Raw genomic sequence first — 17,340 nt, forward strand, 5'->3', positions numbered from 1 at the left:
GACTCCTTATATCATATACACTGTACACTTTGAGTACAAGCAACACATTGCACTGGGCACCTTGACCCATGGTGTAGATTTTGGGTATAGTACCTATATCTACAGGAGCAAATCACAAAAAGGCCATAATATTAAATAAGTGGTGTTGCATAAGTACCACACACTGATTAACTCATATGAGGAGGGGTGGATGCCTTAATAAGATATTATTTACACTGCTCTGTGGATCGTGCTAGCTAGCAACCTATCCTGAACATCACAAGGCAAGTCTGCATCTTACAAAGAGGTAAACAAAAAATATTGGCCCACATTTATTTAAGCGTTTGTGCCAGTTTTCTGTCTGACTTTTCACTAGAAAGAATATCTTTGCACCTTGCACGTGTATTTGCATGTGTCTGCACCAGTTAAGTGTTACAGTTGCATTGTGTCCAAAAGGACAAATAAAATGTGCACCTAAAGGGGCGTGTAAGTGCTTAGTCAGAGTTTGTGCCACATTAATTACTGACGTGTGCCACAATACCGCAGCATGAAGTAAGTGAACCACAAAATTGTGCACACTTCCAGAGCAGGGGCACCAGATTAATGAATAACGGACACCAGTTTTTAATGATTTAGTGTTTAAACTGCCACATTCTGCACACTCCACAGGCAAACTGCACATCTTACAGACTGCACTAGTTTTGATAAATGGGGGCCATTGTGATAAATTTGGTATTCTTTACAGGGATTTATTTTACATTTTGGTGCAGCGACTCTTAAGAACATGGAGACCCTTGACGTGGGGGGCATGCTTTCATATTTCGGTCAATGTATCAATCTATAATACTAGTTAATCTTTGTATTAAAATACAACAGAAAATATACAAAGGAGATGGAAACCAAAATGTTCAAGACAAAACTGCAAGATGTTAGCTAATTCTTCTTCAGTCTCCAGGGGAGGATCTGCTTTAAATTATCACTGAGCATATGTATTTATTATGAGTTTCTACCATATGGGCTTAGAACAGTTATCTATCTGGATGCTTTCATATGTCCTTACCATGAGGAATCAACATAAAAAGAAAAACTGCATGCGGATAAAGCACATGCCTGGCGGATTTTTACTGCCTTATAGAGAATGTGCAGTTCCAAAACAAGAAAGGTGTTGTAGAGGTACTCAGCTCAGTAACGCTCGATTTTTGTTGTGTTGCACTTTGGCTGTCAATATACATTACACTTGAAATGAGCCAGATAATCTATCTCTTCCTTCTTAAAGCAATTGGCCAAAGCGCCCTCAGGGCAAACTATTTTACATATGCCAGATTGCCTATATGTCCCTGTAATGCATGATGCTTGAGAGATATAGAGCAATTTCCTTAATTTGCTTCCTGATTGCTTTTCAAAATGAAGAAATCCAAATTTTCTCATTCATAGTATAAACACAACAAATGTCTTGTGTGCTTATCATTTGCTCTATTATCAGCAGGTGGCACTGCTCAGTTTCCAATGTCTTCAGTGGGTGTCTTGATTTAACAGGCAGCACGTGCACGGAGAGGAGCATGGTTTAAAAAGCTGGCATCTTTCTTTTCTTCACAGTTTTCTCAGCAGAATCACTAACCTCACGCTCGCCAGAGGAAAAGGTCGCCTGGAAATCAGAAGGTGATGGATAGGGTAGAGTGGACAACAAACAAATGTTAGCCAACCAGTGGATTCTGGATTCATCTATCTACCTGCTTCAAGTTGGTAAGCCTAAGAATATACTGAGATAATTCTGTATACTTTGCCGAATAGTAAAATGCATGGTATATAGAATATATAGTAACCATATGATGACAGCTGTATTATACATTACTTCTAGTAAAAGGGTATGTATTATCCCTAGTGTAGTCTTATTGAACCAAAAACTTTATGACTTTAATGATTGCTTCTTGTTTTATTTCTGTGTTTTTTGTAGAAAAGGAAGATCATTTTCACAAGAATCTCGGGAGTGATACTGTATTTTAAGGTGCCATATACTCCTTATAGACAGGAAGTATTTGCCCACATCCAGTTTTTCAATGTTAACATCCAAAATGTTCGGTTCCAAACCGGGTCAGTCTGACCATAAACTATCATCGGTGGTTCCCATCAAAGAGACTGTCCCAGAAAAGAAAGATGTCGAACTGATTCTTGTCAAAGAACAGAATGGAGTCCAATACACGAATAACACCATCATTGCCCCTGACACCTCTCTGAAATATGAGACTCCTGTCCAGGAAGAGCAAGAACGAGAGCACTGGGGCAAGAAAATAGACTTTCTTCTATCAGTAGTTGGGTTTTCTGTGGATCTGGCAAATGTCTGGAGATTCCCCTACCTTTGCTATAAAAATGGAGGAGGTAAGAGTGAGACTTTTTGTTGTATTTTACACTTTTATTGAAAAGGAGATGAAATATACAAATATTGTAAATACTATTACTGTACATAAAAATATATAAGTCTGCAAAGAAATATTCATTCACTTGTTACCATCTTTGTTATTATGTGCTATTCCGCCTAATGAAAATACAATATATAAAACACAATATAGATTATTTATCAGATTTCTTGGAACATGACATAATCATTACAATACAAATTTATATACCTGTATTGGAGGTGAAATTTACCAGTTATGTTTATTCACCAGGTCGCTCACAGTTCCGATAAATCAAACATAAATTATAATAACTCAGTATAGGTCCCCACATCTGAATCATGTAAATGTTCAGGAATCTATATCTCTAGAGACTATGAATATTATGTAATATCAACTGGATAATTTTGTGCTCACTGTGATATTAGTATTTTTTGTACATAAGCTTGTGTATTGTATCATGACCACCAATGCATCTGAATGTAGCTCTGCTATAAGTTTATCACCAGAAATTCCTTCTCTACTGTTTGTCACAGCAGATGCTTCAGATCTGCTTCTAGTTCTGTCCCCTGGTATTTGGAAACCTCTAGTCACAAAACTAAAATCTGAAAATATTTCTTTCCTAGCAACCTACTGTACATTTATAAAAAAATCACTCAAGAAATATTTGACTTCCACTTCACATACTTGGCATAGTATATTCTAATCCAGAGGTCACACTCTATTTTGCTTCAGCAAAGGAATCCATTGTAGGGCTTCATGCACACTAATGTCTCTCGATGGTCCTTATCCATCACTGTTTTCTAACCTGTGGCTCTCCAGCTGTTACAAAACTAGTACTCCCTGCATCTGCTGAAAGCGACATATTTCCAGTACATGGCAATATTTAAGATTCACCATATTTTGATGTTTGTAGATGACAATCTTATTAATGTATTTCTACACATGGATACATTTAGGAGTATGAGAACTCATATACGTGTAACCAAACTGTTTTCATTCTTAAAATGTTTATGGCTGGGTCAATTTCTTTTTCTTTACTACATATTTTGCATTCTATTTTTTTGTAATTGTGGTAAAAACATGACTAAAGCAAAAAATAACCACATCATAGAAATCATACAAAATTACTCCTTAAACAACCAAACAAAATACATTGAGAATTTAATTTCTAAGATAATTTTATAAAAGAGTTTTTCTGTGGCTTCCTCCATTAGCGATTATGTACATGCCAACAGTGACAAATGGGGAGATTTATCAAACTGTCTGAGACAAAGTTCTGCCCCAAAAGACTATTTGAAATGCATTGCCCATTTATCAAGGGTTTTAGACTTTTTGTAAAAAAAGGTCTGTAACAAAAATTCTGCAAATACGCCAAAGTTGTGGCAAAGTTTTTTGGCGTAAACCCACTAATAGATGGTGCAAAGCATGACTCCACAGTCTTAAACTACACCTGATTTATCATCCAGGATGAGACTGTCTGGTCTTTGCACTGCTTTCCATTTCAACACATTTGATAATCTCCCCCAAAGACTGTATAATTGCTTCAATACACATTATCCTACCGGACCTAAAAATAAGATCTAGGCCCTAGTTTGGATACCCCAATACACCTGCAATATAGGCTTCTCAAAGTGACCCATGGAGGAAATTCAAGTAACTTTATGATTATGTGCCTAGTTTATCTCCGTAAGGTGTAACATGCATACTGTTACTCAATAGAGTTGAAGACTTTGGGGGGCATTTATTATTTTTTATTGTGGCCGTTTCTTAATGTATTTGTTGCATCAAAAGATGAACAATTGAGCTTCAGAAATGAAGGGGTTAAGAAGTTGGTATAATTGTTTTTCATAGGTTTTATTTTGAGCCAAAAATAGTGCCAAAAAAGTGCCGGGAAATTACAGGAAAAGTGTATTCAAAAGTATTTAAAAGTTTGTCATTGAGTGACAAAAAAAAAAAAAGATGTGAGTGTCAGAAAATAAGCTAATTTGTGACACCTATTTATAAAAAATATGTTGTACATTGGGCAGCAAAAAAGAAAATAAAACGGCCACAAAAAACTGGTGCAAAGCCTATAATAAATGCCTCCCTTTGTTTTCCCAAAACTCAGCTAGCAATGGATCCTATCATACCACATTGACCCATTATGGGCTAGCTTTCTCTTTTACACAATGTAATTGCTCACAATGTTTAATGGTCTTATTTACTAAGATTTTGCAGAGAATAGAAAACACAGACAATAAACTTTATGTTTTATAACTATAGCTAAATATGAAGACAAAATGTAGAAGAAAGGATAATGACAAGGTTGCACTTTTTCAGAGCATTGATGAATAGAGGGAACATCCAAGTCAGAACATCCGTGTTTTGTAAATCCAGGTTCACATCTGTGTTCACATTTCCGTATTTCTGTTCTGTAATAGAAACAGAAAACTGAAAATGAGGGCTATGTTGGACCACATAGCTCCAATGGCACACAACAGAAGCCACTGACTTATAATGGAGTCCATTACTTTCCTGTCATGGTGTTTGTCATAGACTTGCATGTTTTTTTTCCAGCTTTTATGGTGGAATCCTAAAGGAACCTCAAATGCAGTCATGAAATTAGCTTAAAAGGGATCGACTTATAATACGCTGGTTAGAGTAGTGAAATAGCTGGGAATTGGAACATAACCTTATGAAGGGTAAAAGAGTGTGAATAGAAAAGTCAAGAAAAGACAAGATGGAACATTAAACAGTGTAAAACTTGTGTGTAGTATTTTAGTATTTTTTTGGGAACACATGGATGGATATTAAATAAAGTAAGGTATTAACTCTCGCCTTAGGGGGTTTTGTTGTTCGTATATTGCTATGAAGCGCTTAGAATGAATGGAATAGGGAGTAAAAACAGAAGGGAAAGGATATCTGAAAATGAACCCAATGGTTTGTACAAGAATTGACAAGTAATGCCACCGTAAGATCACCAGATGAAATGATTTTGAATAAAAGGCATCATTTTCTCTACTGTTTAGCTGTACAAAGCTTTGGCTTGGAACCCAAGCCTTCTTCAACTACGATTCTGGAGGACACCTGATGAAGGCTTGAGTTGGAAGCCAAAACATGTATTATAGACAAATAAAGAAAATTATGCTTTTTATTCTAATTATCTTATTTGATTAAAGGTACCCATAAGACCTTAGAAGCGGAATGGGTGCCCATTAGAACCTTATACTGCTGTTCAGTAGATATACCTAGCATTGATAAACTGTTCTGAAAAAAGGTAGCCAGAAAATGAATCATAGAATATTCGTTATTGACTATTTCTTTGGCAAAAATTGGCAGCAACTGCGACAAGTAAATTGTAACTGTATAGGTAACTTTAGTTTAGTATAGTTCACTCTTTTCAAGGGGATGCCAGAAAATCTTGTTTATTCCAGTAGGATATACCTTGATGGTGAAATCTTCGATCATAATTTATCATATATTATATTTATCTGAAGGAAAAGGAAGAGGGTCCATTTCTGAAGATGCTAGAGGGCACAGGCTATTGATTCTGGGTAGAGCTGTCCCCCAGCACCACCAAGGACATATCATCGTACTTACCAACTCATTGTTTTTGGGCTAGTAAAGTATTATTACTATTGTTAAAATTATCAATAATACTAAAAAATACTTGAAAACAGGGGCATAACTTGAGGGGGTGCATAGATTGCGGTCACACCAGGGCCCATTAACATAATTGCTGAAGATTATGAAAAAAACAACAGCCTCATTTTGAAGAACACCTTCAAATTGGATATCCATGACTTTCACATAACCCTGCAAGGGATAAAAAGAGTAAAGTTAAAGGGGTATTCCAGGATTTAGCATAATTCATATACAAATGGGTACTCAAAATATAAGCTAATGTGTAATTAGTTGTTATTTAAAATTTTGCTCCATTTAGCAGAAAAATGCTGCTGGCATAGACTGTAATGAAGAATTAAAATGCTACTGGCCCTTTATTCAGTCTGTCAATTTCCTCTGCGGGGTCCGTTGCGGAGCAGACACAGGACAGAAGATGGCCGCTGGTCACATGTCCACATCAAATGTCCTGCACCTGTCTGGGCAAGTCATGTGACCACCACTAAGTTTGGCTGTAGTCGGTTGGCTGCAGTGCATCCTGTATAGCCAGTCTTGTGGTGATGGCAGTTACACATCATTACTATGGTAACAGAGCAAGAAAGTCTGTTAGATCATCACTGGGGGAAGAGCATAAGAGCTAGGAGGAGTTACTAAGAACTAAAGGATCTTGGGACTTGTAGTTTCCAGTGGCGCCCATCTTATTGATAAATCCACCTACTTAAGAGAGGCCATACATTTTATAAATCATAAAATCAAACTATTTATGCTCCGTTTTGTGACTAATGACATTGAGTATTGTTGTATTCATTTATTTATATCATCATGGGTTTTTGTGTAAGACTTTCATATTCCCGGAATACCCCTTTAAATACTTCCTAAGCCTATATATAATTTCTTATTGCTATCCTGTAGTACTAAACACCTTATCATTTTACTGCTGAAACAGAATAAGAAGACTATGATGATACTCTGAAATGTTTCACCACTGGTTGTGGATGCCCTTTGACCAATGGAAAGGTTATGAACTAAAATAGTAGGAAGACTGTAATTCAAACTGATGGAAAATGGAAGAAATATGAAGTAGATTTGGCAAAAAAAGAATAGGTGCAACAAGTAGGAATGAAGGAAATAGCTGAAATCACAAATGAAAAGCTTTGGATAGATTGTTATGACAACTAACAGACTCAGAGCAAGCATACACTAACCCTAATGTCCCTAAGGCTTAATAGTTCATAAGCAGCAAACTAGGAAGATTTAGAGAGAGCAAGTAAATAGTGACATGAGACTCAAAGTGATCCAAGAGCCCTCTGGAGATTACCATCATTCATACAGAATTGCTTAATTTTCATGTGCATAAATTATATAATTTATACATATATCTTGTTTGTAGTACCTGTAGCCCTATTAGTGACATCAGATGTAATACTAGTAATCCTTGCTCCTACTGGAGAATAGAATATATAATTAATAAGGGAACATAACTCATTTACGAATGAACACATACACAATTTCCCAAAAGTGCACTTTTTGGGATTACCCAAGATGATTTTGGTTGGCCAACATGGATTCAAACTCCTTATATTTCTTCTGTCTGATTTGTAGTTTATGCTTATTTGTTATAATTATTAATTAGATATAGAAACCACAGTTTAAAATAAGATAATCAGTTCTGTATCTTGCTTGTTACATACCTGCATGCCTGACCATTTCTTACATGGAATCTACAGATCCCAAAATAAAAGACTCAGATTCACCCACAGATGAACAGGTGAATTCGCTGGTGGACTCTTGAGCCGGGCCTTAAAGGGGTTGTCCACTTTCAGCAAATCATTGATATTGTTTGTGTATTGAGAAGGTGTACACATTTCCAATACACTTTCTGTATCATTTCCTCATGGTTTCCAAGATCTCTGCTTACTGTCCTTGCTGTAGAAAGCTTTTGTGTTTACTTCCAGTGCATAGAAATCTGTCCATGGTCTTGTGATGGACATGCAGGTGCATGAGCCGTTACTGTCATAGAAAGCAATTAGAGCCATGTTAAAATTACAGTTTGTGCCCCTACCTGTCCACGGCAAGACCATTGACAGATTTCTATCCACTGGAAGTAAACATAGAAGCTTTCTATAGAACGACAGCAAGCAGAGATATAGAAAACCATAATGAATTTACACAGAAACTATACTGGAAACTTGTATAAGGTTTCCAGCCTGCTGCTGTTTGAGCATGTATTCTTGGCTCTCAGAAATAAAAGGACAGACATTCAAAGCAAGAGTAAGTCAGAAGGTTGTAAGGAATTTGTGAATAGGTGCCATATAATATTTGCATGTAGCTGTGTGGTTGAAGGCCCCAATAATGGAATGTACAGGCGGTCCCCTACTTAAGAACACTCGACTTACATACGACCCCTAGTTACAAACGGACCTCTGGATACTGGTAATTTATTGTACTTTAGTCCTAGGCTACAATAAACAGCTGTAACAGTTATCAAATGTGTCTATAATGAAGCTTTAGTGTTAATGCTGGTTCTTATGACAACCCAAAATTTTTTAAATCCAATTGTCACAGATACTAAAAAGGTTCTGGCTGGCATTACAATGATAAAATATACAGTTCCGACTTACATACAAATTCAACTTAAGAACAAACTTACAGACCCTATCTTGTATGTAACCCGGGGACTGCCTTTATAGGTGAGCTTTAGGTATCACAGTCCAAAACTTCAAATGTTCCCACTAGTTTAAATAGCATTGTGTATCAGATATCTTTACTGTTTCCCTGCAATTTATCTGTATATACCCAGGGAGTGGCCATGCCTTCAAATGGACCTAGTTTCTTTGTTGTACGTATACCATATAATTGCTCTATGAGGTTGGACGGCATTTGTAGATTTGAAGTTCATTTGTAGATATATATTTATAAAAAAAACTTGAAAATCACAGTTTTGTCTGGCAACAGGAAAGGTATGCCTGGTACCATAAACAATGACGTCTTTACATGCAGGGCAATTCGTAGCTTGTAAACTCACTTAATACCTTAGCAAATGCGAAAATACCATATGAAGTATACCATATGTATGCCAAATTCCTTTAGCAAGTGAGAAGCAGAAAATTCTCATAAGAGAGAAGAATGCAGTTATGCTGAAAATATAGTACCTTGTAAATGACAGTTTATATGGAAAGTTCATAGAGAAAATCAATCAAAGAATACAGCATGTAAAAAAATGTATACACATAAAAATGCAATGTTCAGCTAGTTTTATGCTACACATTAAAGGGGGGTTCCATATTTATAGGGATCTAATTGTGTTATGACTACAACCCTTCTCCATCTTCTCTATTAGAATGTACAGACATCATAGAGGAGGGTCCCCTCTGATGTGTTTTGGGTGTTTCATATTCACCTATTCAGTGCTAAAGAGAAAAAGCAGGAAATATTTTTTGATCCAACCTCTTCACAGTTGTGCAACCATACCATGCAGCCTATGGACATCCTCCATAGACTGTGTTACACTACACAGCTTGTTGTCAACTGCAAAAATAGACACAGTGCTATTAATTCCTACCTCTATATCATTACAAAATATATTAAATAATAGTGGGCCAAGCACAGAACCCTGGGGTACACCACTCATAACAGGTGGCCATTCTGAGTAGCAATCATTGACCCCAACTCTCTGGATTCGATCCTTCAGCCAGTTTTCAATAAAATTGCAAATGATTCCTGCCAAACCAATAGACTGTAAGATAGGTGATTTACATAACACAGAATTCGGGAATTGTATGGTGAGGATCCTCTTCCTGGTCAGTAATTTCAAAGAACCTACTTTGATGTTTTTTTCAGTAGGATGTTCTCTGCCAGATTCAAAATTGAATCTGGCAAAGAACAGGGACCAACAAGCTTGATGAGGATTCAGATTATGTGTGGATCAATATACATCACCAGGGTAATGAGTTTATTTAAGAAGGTTGGCACACACAAAGTTCATCTTTGACACCAGAAGCTAGACCTTTTATCTCACATACTTTCTCTATTTGCCACATATATTGCCAACGAGCAGCTGCTCCCTGTTCCCTTTGGAGGTCATGTAATTGTGCTCTCTGTGTTTAGCTAGCCTTATGCCTGCAGCTCTGTAGATGAAGAAGTCCCCATTCCCTATCAGTTCTTCCATCCCAGCCTGTCATTCTGCAGAACTTTCCCTATCTCTCTCTGCACCGACACTGGGTAACATTTAATTACCCGTCCCTAGCGATCCCCGATCCGGAATATCCAACGATAATGAACTCCTCTGCATTTCACTTAGAAAGTGCACCTGATTTCCTGCATGTGTTGCATCCCCGCTAAGGTCCGCCTGAGTTCACCTTCTTCTTCCCGGTGTATGTAAGTGCATGTCTTGCGATACAATTTCATAGTTTAATCCCGCGTTCAGTCTGAATCCTTCGGGTCGTCTGACGGCCCACCCCCTGATTTCTGACACGCCAAAATCCATTCGCGTGCGACACACTCTCCTTTTAAATACCTCGACCAGCCTTGCAAAACCTTGAAAACGTCAGAATATCTGACGAACGTGCTGTAGGCGGACCCTTACTAAATAAGCCCCACTATCTTCACAGCAGGGAAGCTTTTAACCCTTAGTGCTCACACAGCACAAACTATACCCTTCATGAAATCATTAAACTCCTGGCTCTTACTACTTTTTCCATGCTCATCCATTTGATTAAAACTGCCAGTATAGTTAATATTTAGTCCTGTATTAACACACTATGCAAAGCTCAGTGGATTAACTTGTTGAAATCTCAATGTATTTGCTGCTAAGTTATTTTTATAAGAGAACACAGAGCATTATGAGAAGTGAGGGCAGCTTATAATTGATTCAACTTTAGGGCAAAGACAGGAAGAGGTTAGTCTCCATTTACTTTGCTGTTGATGAGGAAGATTTCTGACAGAGAAATGCAATAACTCTGGAATATGAGCATCTCTCTGTTTGTTTTGAAAGGGGGAATCACATAAAACAATTGGTAAAAATCACGAAATTGTAATTGTACTTTTATTGTCGCTCTCTGTTTCACAGATTCTGGTTGTATATTTCTCTATAGTCCCTACTGTTTCTAAGTAATCAATTTGATTATTTTCAGATTGCCAGATGGTAGGTCTCGGACTGAAGAAGACAGTCTGCTGTGCCAATCTTACAGTATATATACAAAAAAAAATAAATGGGTTGATTGCTCAGGAACAGTGTAAGCTAAAGAGAAAATTCCAAGTATACCAGGGTCAGCGGAAGAATGGCTATGAAAGGATTTAAACAGTTTCTTATATTGTTCTATAGAAGATTTGGCACACTCTTCTGATTTGTTAATGTGCAGCTTTCCTAGGGTCCTGCCACAACATTTGGCTTGAATGTTGGACTTTTGCTGGACCAGTGCAACCAAATTATTTTCTATGTCAAAAATGTACTGGTGTGCTTTAGCATGAAAGAAGTTTATGGTTTACTCATGACCTGCGGCTGAAAAAAAAAGCCCAATTCATCACCCCGCCACCACTATGTTTGAAGTTGGCTTGATGGGTTTGTGCTTTTGTTTTGGATATGACCATACATGTCAAATTAGTCTAGTCTGTCCACATGATAAACAAAAGGTGCCACCAAGAAACTGGCAAGAAAGATTTCTAGAATGTTTTCAACTTTGGGGATATTTATGACTAATAAAATAGGATTGTGCCTTTGAGAGGAATTTATTGGGGAAAACCAGTATAAAGAATAATTTACAATTCATATGTCCCCAAAGGTCTATTGTAATAATAATAATACACACTTCTAAAACCCATTACCTTTTTTTCTATACTCCTAACAGCTACCTTTCACTAAATCAGGAGAAAACAGTTTCTGCCTTTGGTGAGACTTAAATCCATGGCCCCACTTTTGCAAAGTCCAAATAAATGAACTAATTCATAGACTTGACCTTTTATAAAATAGAATGCTAGAAATATTTAAGTCAGGAAAATTTGAAACTGTGTGAAAACAGAATACCCCGCTGTGCTCTGGAACATGAAAGATTTAAACAAACAAAATGGTCTATTTGGAATGTTATACTGGAAATGTAAACTCCTACAGGGGCAATATACCGTGCATTCAGAAATCTTTAGTCTGTTTCCTTTTTGTTCCTGTTTTATTATGACACGGTCTTGTGCTAATATTAAAAAAATACAAGTGCTTCTGAATAAATTAGCATATCAGCAAAAAGTAACACTTTTTTAAGTGTTTATGTTAATGTTGATGATTATGGCTTAAAGCCAAGGAAAACCCAAATGTCATTATAACTGAAAATTAGAATATCATATGACCAACTGTAAAAAGTTTTTAAAACACAGAACGGTTGGCCAAATGAAAAGTGTCTACAGCAGTGGTTCTCAACCTTTGTAATGCTGTGACCCCGCAATACAGTTACTCATGTTGCGGTGACCCCAAACCATGCGATTTGCAGTAAAAACACAATAAAATCACAGCTCCGAAGGCTTTAGGCGACCCCTGTGTTTTGGTCATTCGACCCCTGCTGGGGTCACGACCCACAGGTTGAGAACCACTGGTCTACAGTAAATGCACTATGTCATTTGCATGAATGACTGCATCAATGGGGCGTGGCATGGAAGCGATCAGCTGATGGCACTGCAGAGGTGTTATGGAAGCACAGGTTGATAGCAGCCTTCAGTTCATCTGCAATGTTGGAGCTGGTGTCTCTCATCTTCCTCTTGACTATACCCCAAATATTCTCTATGGGGTTCAGGTCAGTTTGCTGTCCAATCAAGCACAGTGATACGGTGCCAAAAGCCAAAAGTACCAATACCTGGTTAATGACCAGTGTTTACAGGTGCAAAGTCCTGCTGGAAAATTAAAATGCCATCTCCAAAAAGCTTGTCGGCAGAGGGAAGCCTGAAGTGCTCTAAAATTTCCTTGTAGATGGTTGTGCTGACTTTGATCTTGTTAAAATACAGTGGACCTACACCAGCAGATGACAAGGCTCCCCAAACCATCACTGATTGTGGAACTCCACACTAGATCTCACATAGCTTGGATTGTGCCCCTCCACTCCCTCCAGACTCTGGAACCTTGATTTGTAAATGAAATGTAAAATTTACTTTCATCTGAAAACAAGACCTTGGACCACTGAGCAACAGTCCAGTTCTTTTTCTCCTTGGTTATACCTATTGCTTATACACCTTTTTATACCACACTTTTTCCTTTCACTCAACTTTCTATTAATATACTTTAATACAACACTCTGAACATCCAAGTTTTTTAGCAATTACTTTTTGTGGCTTAGCCTCCTTGTTGTGTATGCCAATGACTGCCTTCTCGACATCTGTCAAGTCAGCAGTCTTCCACATGATTTGGTAACTACTGAACCAGACTAAAGGAACTTTTTATGAAACTATTCAAATTTTCTGAGGCTTTTCAGGTTTTATTGGCTATAAGCATATCGAGGTCCTGGAGTAGACTAGCCAGTCTGAAGGTGGGAACCGAATTGAAAATCTTTGGATGGAGCTTAAACTCTGTTTCTTATTAAAAAAAAACTGAAACCTGAAAGATCTGGACAAGATCTGTATGGAAAAGTGGGCCAAAATCCCTCCTCAGTGTGCAAACTTCAGGAACTGGTTACAGAACTACAGGAAATGTCTTAACTGCAAATTAATAACTTAAAAATCATTAAATGTGATTTTCTGAGTTTTTTAGATTCTGTTCCTGCCTATGATAAAAATGACAGACCTCTCCACTCTTTGTAGGTGGGAAATCTTATACATATTTTCCCCACCATCTAAGATGATAATTACATTTTACATTACAATTTTTATCTATGAACTTAGAAATTACCAAAATATTGGTTAACCCCTTCACGACTGATATATTCATCCTAATAACCTACCTATATTGCCTGCAGATGTGTGTAGATGTCATAGCAGGGGACACACTTCAAACATCAATGTCTTCGGAAAACAGGAAAATCTACCTTTAACCCCTTAAGGACGCAGCCATTTTACAGCTTAAGGCTCAGCCCGATTTTTTGGATTCTGACTTGCGTCTCTTTATACGGTTATAACTTTTGAACACTGTTACTTATCAAAGCGATTCTGAGATTGTTTTTTCCCCACATGTTGTACTTCATTTTAGTGGTAAATTTTGGCTGATAAGTTTTGCGTTTATTTACAAAAAAAAAGAAAATATGATAAATTTTTTGAAAAATTTGCCATTTTCGAAATTCTAAATCATTGCGTTTTCAGGCAGATAGATTTACCACCTAAATAAGTTGCTGAATAACATTTCCCATTTGTCTACTTTACATTTTCATAATTTTTGAAATGTTTGGATAATTTATTTTGATGTCACGCGGCTTACAAATAGAATATCGCTTTTCCGGATTTTCAGAATTGACTATTTTGGGGATAAATACAGTTTTGAATGAAATTTTACATATTTAGCATCAAAACCCCCTATATAATCTACCCATTTTCAAATCTGCACCCCTCAAACTATCAGAAACAGCTTTTACGAAGATTGTTAACCCCTTGAGATCTTCATAGTAATTGAATCAAAATGGAGGTGAAATTTAGAATGGTCATATTGTTCCCTTATACGTTCATTTAGCACTAAAATTTACACATTTCCAAAATATAAAAAGAGAAAACCCACCATACAATTTGTTCTGCAATTTCTCCTGAGTACAAAGACCCCCCACATGTGGCTGTGACTTGTGTTATGGGGGCACAGCGAGGTGCAGAAGGGAAGGAGGGCGCTGCAGCTGCCAGGATTTTAGTTTCCTCATTGGCCCCTTTTGAAGGCTATAAAATTTTCGCTTTTTCGTTATTGGGGCCATGTGATGCCATTTTTTTTGCGGGACGAGATGCTTTTTCCAGTGTTACCATTTTGGGGTTGGTATCACCTATTGTTGAAAATTTAGGAACTTTTTTTGAGGGCAGGAGTAGAAAAGCATCAATTCTGTACTGGATTTTTTACTTTTTTTTTTTTTGGTGTTCACCGTATAGACTAATAATCATGTTATCTTTATTCTATGGGTTGATACGATTACGGGGATACCAGACATGAATATATTTTCTTACGTTTTACTAAATTTGTCAAACAAAACCCTAATGTGGGGAAAAATCTATCATTTATGTATTGCCGTCTTCCAAGTGGCATAACATTGTTACTTTTTTGGCTACGGAGCTGGTTGATGGCTTGTTTTTTGCGGGACATGTTGTACTTTGCACCAGTATCATGTCTGAGTACATATGGTTTTTTGATCGCATTTTATAGCATTTTTTGTGGGATTGAAAAGGTAAAAATCATAATTTTTGGAAGGTTTATAGCAGTTTTTTTTTACGGCGTTTATCGTGGGGGTTCAATAATGATTTACTTTTATTCTACGGGTTGTTACGGACGCGGTGATACTATATATGTGGGGTTTGTGTTATGATTTAGACTTTTTTTTGAGTTATATGTCTCTTTATATGTTTTGGGGGTTTGGGGCATTTTTAGTGATTTATGACTTTATTTTTTTATTGAATAACTTTTTTTTTTTAACTTTTTCACTTTTATACCATGGGACATGAAGAAGCAATCATCTGATTGCTTCTTCATGATAATATTCTGCAATACTCATGTATTGCAGAGTATTATCAGTGTCAGCCTATGCACTTGCATAGGCTGGCACTGTGCCAGTAAGATGACGTCACAGACGCCATCTTACTGGCAGTTCTTGCAGGTAACTCTGGGGTCCAGATCGGACCCCAGAGTTACTATAGCAACGATCGGCGCCCCCCGAAAACGGTTCGGGGGGGCCGATCGTGGGGGAAAGATCCCCCAGATGCCTGTTAGATGCCGCGGTCGCGCTGACCGCGGCATTTAACGGGTTAAGCACCCGCGATCGGAGACAACTCCGATCGCGGGTGTTACACTGGGGTGCCGGCTATTAGTTACAGCCGGCACCCCGTTTCTCCCGATGCCGGCTCGGCTCTGATCCAGAGCCGAGCCGGCATAAGCGCCGTGGCGGATATATCCGCCACTGAGCGCTAAGTCACTGCGCTCCGTGGCGGATATATCCGCCACGGAGCGTGAAGGGGTTAATACTGCACTTGAATTATGTTTGCAGTTGCCACAGAACCTGAGATTTCCACCAAAGTTACAATCAGCAGTGCAATATACACAGCTCCCAGTTTACATCTACAAACACAATCCTGGTGCTAAAATAGCAATATTATTAAATAGACTTTGTATAAGATTGTCGGTTGGATTCAATAGCTTTATTGAATTGTAAAAGGTGTTTCAGATCAAGTGCAAGTAAATAATGTCTATATTAAAAGGGAAAATTCTCCTCTTTAAAATGAAACTGAAATTGTGTGCCATGGTTTAGAAGTTATAGCTGCCCCTCTAGCATGTGATCTGAAGGCAGCATGGGGAAAGGCAGAGATGATCACTGCAGGAAAGACAGAACTGACAGTTTGCTGAAGTACAGGCAGTCCCCGGTTATGTACAAAATAGGTTCTGCAGGTTTGTTCTTAAGTTGAATTTGTATGTAAGTCGGAACTGTATATTTTATTATTGGAAAGGCGAAGAGGGAGATACCAAAAAGCGCTCATAGAGTAGTAGTTTGTACAACAATGGACAAATTCAGATGGGGGAGGGAAGAATGAGGCTCACCAGATAGAGTTGTGCAAGTTCCAGGCACAACACTAGTGGAAGGCTTGAGCTGAGTACCACTCAGGTGCTGCCTGTTGACGGGATCATCAGAGCGCAGTAGCCACACCGGTCTGGATCAGATGCATGGGATGATGGGGTGCTTGTCACTATGGCGCACACTGGTAGTCAAAAGTGATTCGGAGAGTACTTCATAACAAAACTGTTTATTGGTGTCTCGGTAACACAACGCGTTTCGGAATCAGCGGCGATTCCTTTTTCAAGTGAGGAGAGACTAAAAAAATATATAGGTACAATGTGTGTCGATAAAGGACAAGAAATTAAAAATAAAAAAACGTACATAACAAGTATTAATAGGTAAGCCAACATAAAATTGCATAAAAAGCATCAACTAAGTTTGATACAGAGTCCAATACAATGGATTAAGCATATATTGAAATTGAGCAGAAATATAAATAAATATAGATATAAAATAAATAAATATGAATGTAAATATAACTATAGATTCAAATAAATAAATGTGAATATAGATACAACAATAGATATATCAATGAATATATAAAAATGAATATATACAAATGACAGGATAAAAAGAATGTGGAAAGTGGAGTGTCCATGATGAATCCCAATAAAGAAGTGGGCAGATAACAAAGGAATACTTATAGCTCATGGAATTTGGTGGTC

The 17,340-nt window shown here is 37.5% G+C and overlaps 1 protein-coding gene across 1 annotated transcript in view; it reads left to right on the forward strand.

The window, feature by feature from the left end:
• The window catches only part of SLC6A2 (solute carrier family 6 member 2), a 126,236-nt gene that overhangs the window by 18,013 nt on the left and 90,883 nt on the right, over nt 1-17,340 (forward strand). Inside the window, exons 2-3 of the mRNA XM_072117653.1 lie at nt 1,576-1,722; nt 1,934-2,355. Coding sequence (XP_071973754.1) covers nt 2,037-2,355 — 319 coding nt within the window. The 5' untranslated portion in view covers nt 1,576-1,722; nt 1,934-2,036. The remainder of the gene's footprint in view (nt 1-1,575; nt 1,723-1,933; nt 2,356-17,340) is intronic.

This window comes from Engystomops pustulosus, chromosome 7, assembly GCF_040894005.1.
Source record: "Engystomops pustulosus chromosome 7, aEngPut4.maternal, whole genome shotgun sequence".
NCBI classification, from domain to species: Eukaryota; Metazoa; Chordata; class Amphibia; order Anura; family Leptodactylidae; genus Engystomops; species Engystomops pustulosus.